This window comes from Narcine bancroftii, chromosome 2 (genome assembly GCF_036971445.1).
Source record: "Narcine bancroftii isolate sNarBan1 chromosome 2, sNarBan1.hap1, whole genome shotgun sequence".
NCBI classification, from domain to species: domain Eukaryota; kingdom Metazoa; phylum Chordata; class Chondrichthyes; order Torpediniformes; family Narcinidae; genus Narcine; species Narcine bancroftii.
The window spans coordinates 309,885,845-309,892,162 of NC_091470.1; the positions used below are offsets into that span (position 1 = coordinate 309,885,845).

General features: G+C 36.1%; 1 protein-coding gene across 4 annotated transcripts in view; it reads left to right on the forward strand.

Moving 5' to 3' along the window:
* LOC138755510 (coiled-coil domain-containing protein 178) overlaps window positions 1-6,103 on the forward strand; it is a 369,060-nt gene extending 362,957 nt beyond the window's left edge. For all 4 annotated transcript variants that reach the window (XM_069921624.1, XM_069921626.1, XM_069921627.1 and 1 more), the window contains one exon: window positions 5,425-6,103. In XM_069921624.1, the coding sequence (XP_069777725.1) occupies window positions 5,425-5,577 (153 nt within the window). In that variant the 3' untranslated portion in view covers window positions 5,578-6,103. The remainder of the gene's footprint in view (window positions 1-5,424) is intronic.
* The last annotated feature ends 215 nt before the right edge of the window (window positions 6,104-6,318 follow it).

A 6,318-nucleotide genomic window follows, 5' to 3' on the forward strand; every position in this document is an offset into this window, starting at 1 on the left:
ATTTCTGCCAGCAAAGAGATGGCTCTCTTCATTGTGCTAGAAGTTTTCCATAAGAGCTAGTGATTTTTGTGGTGTAGATTTCATCTTTCCTGATGTCAACATCAGTTCAAAGTCATCAGGTTCCAGCAATTGTGGGCATCAAACAAATTAGTAACCAAACATATTGAAAACATCTCACAATTGGCTAGGCAAGGTGGAAAAGGTACTCTTTTAACATTTTTAAAATTAAATGTTTTTTAAATTCATTATAACAGTTGGCGTAGTGGTTAGCTCAACGCCTTTACAGCACCACCGATCAGGACCAGACTGGGGTTCAAATCCCGCGCTGTCTGTAAGGAGCTTGTACATTCGCCCCGTGTCTGCATATATTTTCTCTGGGGGCTCCTGTATCCTCCCCACCATGCAAAACGTACCAGGGGTGTAGGTTAATGGTGTGTAAATTGGGCAGCATGGACTTGTGGGCTGAAATGGCCTGTAACAATGCTGTATGCCTAAATTTAATTTAAAATTTAAAAAATAAATTCAAAGGCGAACATGTAATCCCTATCCCTATTGTACAGTGAAAGATATGAATGCCTTCTCAAACTACTGAGGGTCCTTGGGCTCCAAATACACTGCCGTTATAAAATGAACCTCTAGGGCCCTAATTCAGGGACAATGTATGTGCAGCAATATATTTTGTGAGCAAGAATTGTGTATAATTTGGATGGGAACTGCAGATGCTATTGATCTCATGCATTTACTGCCCTTTCATTTGAGGTAGTATAACTTGTAGATCAAGGATATGATAATGAAGAATGCATTATCTAAAGTGCATATACCGCAGTCTTGCTCTATCCCAGATGGTAGGATTACTGCAAAATTAGTAAAGAGAGAGATGTGTTGCTTTGCTCTGTGTAGTGTTTTGAGTCTTGAATGTTTTTGGAACTGTAGTCAAGGCAGGAAGGGGAATCGTTCTATACCCGCCTGATTTCTGTAATGTGGTGGAAGAAATGTCAGTAAACAAGAGTTCTCAATGAATAGAGGTAGGCCTTGAGTTTCAAAAACAAACTACTACAAATGCAGAAAATATTCGCCAAGTGAGTCAAGCAATTGAGCTTTATTGTTTGCTGTAAATCACAAAGTTTGTTGAAACATCTTGTTTAGGCATTAGGAAGATGACCAATTCCTTTTGGAATTTTACTTATCCTTGACTTGAACCTCTGTAACTCAAGATAATCAGATCTTTTCTATTATCTACTGGAGACTTCGATACACAATACAGCTGTAGTGAAGCACTAAGAACACTTTTTTACCATAGCCTTGATAACATATTGTTAAGCAGAGTCAACAGGAAGGTAGGAAAAATGGTTTGTGATCATATTTTAGCTTTTCAAGCTATGAACACATGTTTGTGAGACATATATCCATTTTGGCACCAATTTATATTGAAAGGAGGGGATTTTGCTTAATGAATGCATAAATATTATGTGACCAGCACCATCAAATTAAGTTATTAATTTCAACAGACCTAAAAGAACACTTGAAGCCATCCTTGTGATATAATACACTGACACTTAAATAGATACAATAATCCCTTATGTAAGTCTAACAGTGTTAATGGACGTCATAAATCTTTCTGACTACCTTGTCTAATTTGTGCTGAGTTTTTTATTGCATGAAACTACTTTTAAATTCATAAGAAAGTTCTGGACTGCACAGATGCATCTCAAGATTTGCTGAACTACCTTGGATGGGCAGAGTGAATGAATTGGATGCCCACTTATGCATTGTATGTTACAATTTCCCTCTATTTTCACTGCCCACATAATTTTTAACTTACTGCCATCCTGAAAAATGTTCGAGTATGATAATCATAAAAATTGCATTCGTTCAAATAAATTTTCTCCTCCAGAATATGAACAACTGTAAAGCTTGAAACGAAGAGGCCGAAATGTGTGAATAAATGTATTTAAATATGTATTTTAAAGTGAAAGGATTATGTCAAATTAAAATAATGCAGAATTAGAAACATTCATTAGCTTTGAATTAATTTTATGTATTTCTATTTTGTATTTAAGTATTGACCATTTAATCAGTGGCTGGAAAGAATAGCAGTGTAACATCTCTGCATTAATTTTATCAATTAAATAAATTGGATAGTATTAGGGAAAATATGATGGAGCATAATACATGGTTACTCTTGTCAATTTGACCATAGTTTGTGCTGAAATAGGTGCTGCCTGTTCATCATCCCTTTTTCAAGATCCTAACAATGATATCCATGTTGTTGACTGCTTTCATATATTGCCATGGAGGCCAATTCTGTTATTGGCCAGCAACGGTTCAAGCTGCCTTTTACTAGTTAAAGTGACCTTGCACTTCATAAAGGGGAGATACATTGTGGCTATAACTGGTTGAACTCACAATAAGGTTTGGCAGTGAAGAGAATTAATGCCTGTTTTTTTGCTATGTATTGGAGACCTGAGTTGATGAGATGGGAAGAGGGCGAGAATGCTCTTTAGGTCCTAACAACAGTGGGTAGAGATTTTGGATGAGTTAATGCCTCGAAGATATGAATACAATGCTGCACAGAGTTTAACCACTTTGCAAATATGGTTGTGATCAGTGAATCAGTTGTCATATCCCACCTACTGCATGACCAGCCTCAGACGATGCTCACAGCCCAATAATCCACCTGCTAACAATCATCTCACATATACAGTACTCCAAACCCCATGTCAGCATCTCTTAGCTAAGATAGACTGCCCGTTATTCAATTGTGACAGGCACATCATCCATACTCATTGTATGATAATCAATGACATGATTACCTTCATCTTGCATCACAAATGGCATTGGCAGCATCTAGTTGGTGAGAAACATCCATCATCTCATTCCTATTACCTAGTTACCAATTAAAGAGAGGCCGCTGCCAATTCTTTTTACAATCATTACAGTGCCTCCGATCACTGATACAAAATGGACTATTGAAGATGAGGGAATATGCTTCCTCTATTCTCTTCCTCACATTCCCTTTTCTCATCATCCTACATTTTTATCTGATTTGCAAACTATAGCCGGTGATTCACCAATCCCAATTGGCCTGCAGCTACAGCAGGAGGAAAGACAGCATTCGGGCATCTTATTGAAGGGTGTCAGATGAGGATCATCTAAGCTGCAGGGTGTCAATAAATGGCCCTCTGAAAAACATATTAAGCTGTGTACTGTACAGTACAGAATATTTGAATAGAGAACATCTGTGTCCTCCCTCAAGCAATAATTGAACATTGAGAACATCTTCAACTTCCATCTTAAAGGAGCTAGTCCCACACATCCACGCTGATGGACACAAGCAGCGGAGTCCCACTCCTGTCATGGCTGTGGATAGTGGAAACATTTAGATGGAAAAGTACTTATTGAATTCAATTTCCTCTCATTATCATTCCTCAGAGAGATCCAAATTAGAGAATTGCACCTGAAGAATCCTAAGGGGATACAACATCCTTTCACCAATATGACCAGGAAGGTTGTCTTGCATAGTGAATATTAGTGCAGCTAGGTTTGAGAGAACTGATTAAGTGTGAAGTCAGAAAACATCCTGTATCACAGTGTTAGTCTTCTCTGTAGACACCTTCAACAGACCAACTACCGGGAGTACCAAACATCTGTGGAATCAGAATAGAACCAAAAATATAAATCAGTCAGCAACTAACCTGCTTTTGAATACATTTATTTGTAGGTTGCATTTTCTAATCTGGGCTGCATGCTGATGGAATTTGTGTTTTACTTGCTTTGCATTCTTGGCTACATTAACATTCTCAGTAATATTGCACCCAGCAGTATTCACCACCATTCATGAAAAATCTACCATAGGCAATGTTTTAGGTAAAGCCAAAGCAAAGTTATGATGTATAACTTGTTGGGATTAAAATTTAAAACAAAACTTCTGGAGTAAGTAACTCAGCCAAGCAGTATCTATTGGGAAGAAAAACAGTTGAAGTTGCAGGTCTAATATGCTTCATCAGAACTGAGAAAGAGAGGAACATTGGTTTCGAAGACCAGCTTGTTTCCTCGTTTTCTTAAATGCTGTCTAGCCTTTTCAGATTTTCCATTTTATTTCAGATTTACAACATCTGCACTGAAATTAAAGTTTCTTTATCATCGTCTAGTAATTAATTCACCAGAATGACCAATCTTCATGTTGTTGTGTCTTGTCAGTGAATATCAGCAGCCTTACTTATTACAACACAAAAGGAGGTCATTCAACCCATGAGGTCCATGCCAGCTCCCAGAATGCCAATCTCAGCAGTCCTATTCCTCTCCATGAATTTCCCTTTACCACATAACTTGTTGTCTCTTCCATGTAAATCAACTGTCTTTGTTTCCTTTGTACCCCCATATACTAAGGAGGAACATACAGTAATTAAGTAACCTACTTGTGCACCTTTATGATGTGGAAGGATCCCAGAGAATCCAGCAGAAATCTAAATTGTCACATTTTTAAATAAGTAAATTTAAGAAAATAAAAATCATTGCAGTAACCTCCATTAGAATTTTGCTGTGGTGACAGGATCACATGAATAATTCCCGACACTTCTGAATGTTGCATTTTCATTGAAAACTCAGAGCTTTCATTCAGCACAAAGGATAGATATTAAGCATAGATTAGTTAGTTTCTGTAAATATGAAGTAGAATACAAAAATTTGTTGGTAAAGATGGACTTTCACACGAAACTTAATAATGAGTTAAAAAGCAATGAATCTCTATAGTAGATACAAAATGTGAAGTTTTGGTACATTAATGGTGAAATTTCAATTCAAGTTATTGATAGTTTGCTGACTTGAAAATTTAATTATTTTCCTTATCCTGTAAGACTATAAAATAATTGCTGCAGAGCAGCAAAACTAGTGTAATATCTCTTAGTTATGTCCATGGGTTCCATGATTTTTAATAAAAATATACATTTACAATTTAATATTGTGTCATTTCTCATGTGCTCCATATGAAACCATCTCTTTACATTGTCAAAATTAACAGAAAATTAATTGTAGAAACTCTTTAAAATATGAATCAAGGTCTCTCCTAAGTTATATGTAGAATATTCCTCTGTTTGACATCATACATTCATTCACAACTAGAATGTGATTTTTTTTTTCATCACTTACAATTAAATTTGCAATAACTTTCCTCAAATTTGGAAACCAAACAGGAAGTCACAGTCCTTCTGAACAAAAAGTAGTTGCTGAGGAAATTGGTCCTGTTACACCTTACAATTAATCCTGACCATTTTTCTTAGATTTGGTTAGTTGTCTCAATTTAAATTAACATGATAAAAAATTAAGGAAGTAATTTATTATTTACATTTATTGTCCTTCAGATCTGACGAAACTGTAATGTTAATTTCTCAATTGGTGACAATATTTTTTCTTTATTACAAACAGGGGGAGATGTCAAAATCCATTCAGCGCATGTCTACTTTCCTACAATCTTTGACAGATACTTGTGAGCCAAAGGAAGATACTGAAAACAAACAGTGTAACCAAGGTGGTATAATCAAAGACAAAAAATGTCATGCAGTTCAAGTGATGGTGTAATTGGACATTCACTTGTTTGCCATTTCACACTTCTACTGACGGCAACTCGGTCACCTCCCATCATGCTTTGTCTTTTACTTACAGCAAATCCATAACAATGAAACAGGTGACTTTCATGCTGCTGTCAGGAATGATCTAATTTCAGCTTTGGGTGACTGATTGCAATTGGCTTTGCCTCATCTGATAATTAATCTATGTCACGATTAATTGGAAGAGAGAATAATTACTGGCGATGTTGACAGTGACTGTACGCTTCTCCAGATTTCTGCCTATTGCTCAGGCCTAACTAATAACTTTACAGTTCATCACTGAAACTTTATACATGCAGTAACAAGCTCTATAGATATGCAATTCTGTTACTTTTCTATCTTTGTGGCTCTTTGTTAGCACTTGTCAATAGTTTTGAAGGCCAAAAGCAGTCTCCATCTTACTATTCTTTGTATTTTGTCTTAATTTTGAGGAAATTTAAAGTTTTCAATGAGCTGGAGATGAATGATTAATGAATAAATTCAAATGCTTCATTTTGTCCATGGATCATTAGTCAAGTCCTTTGTGTTAAAGACCTGAGAAAGGAATAGAAATTATTGAGATATTAGCCTGAAGCAATCTTGAGGTAAATATTATGCAAATAGAAAAAATGTTTAGTGCATATCGTATAGTGATCACTGAACCTATGAGAACATTTTCACCAGGTCTGCCTCATTTTACCTGCCAACTTAGAACATTATTTGCTAATCGGAA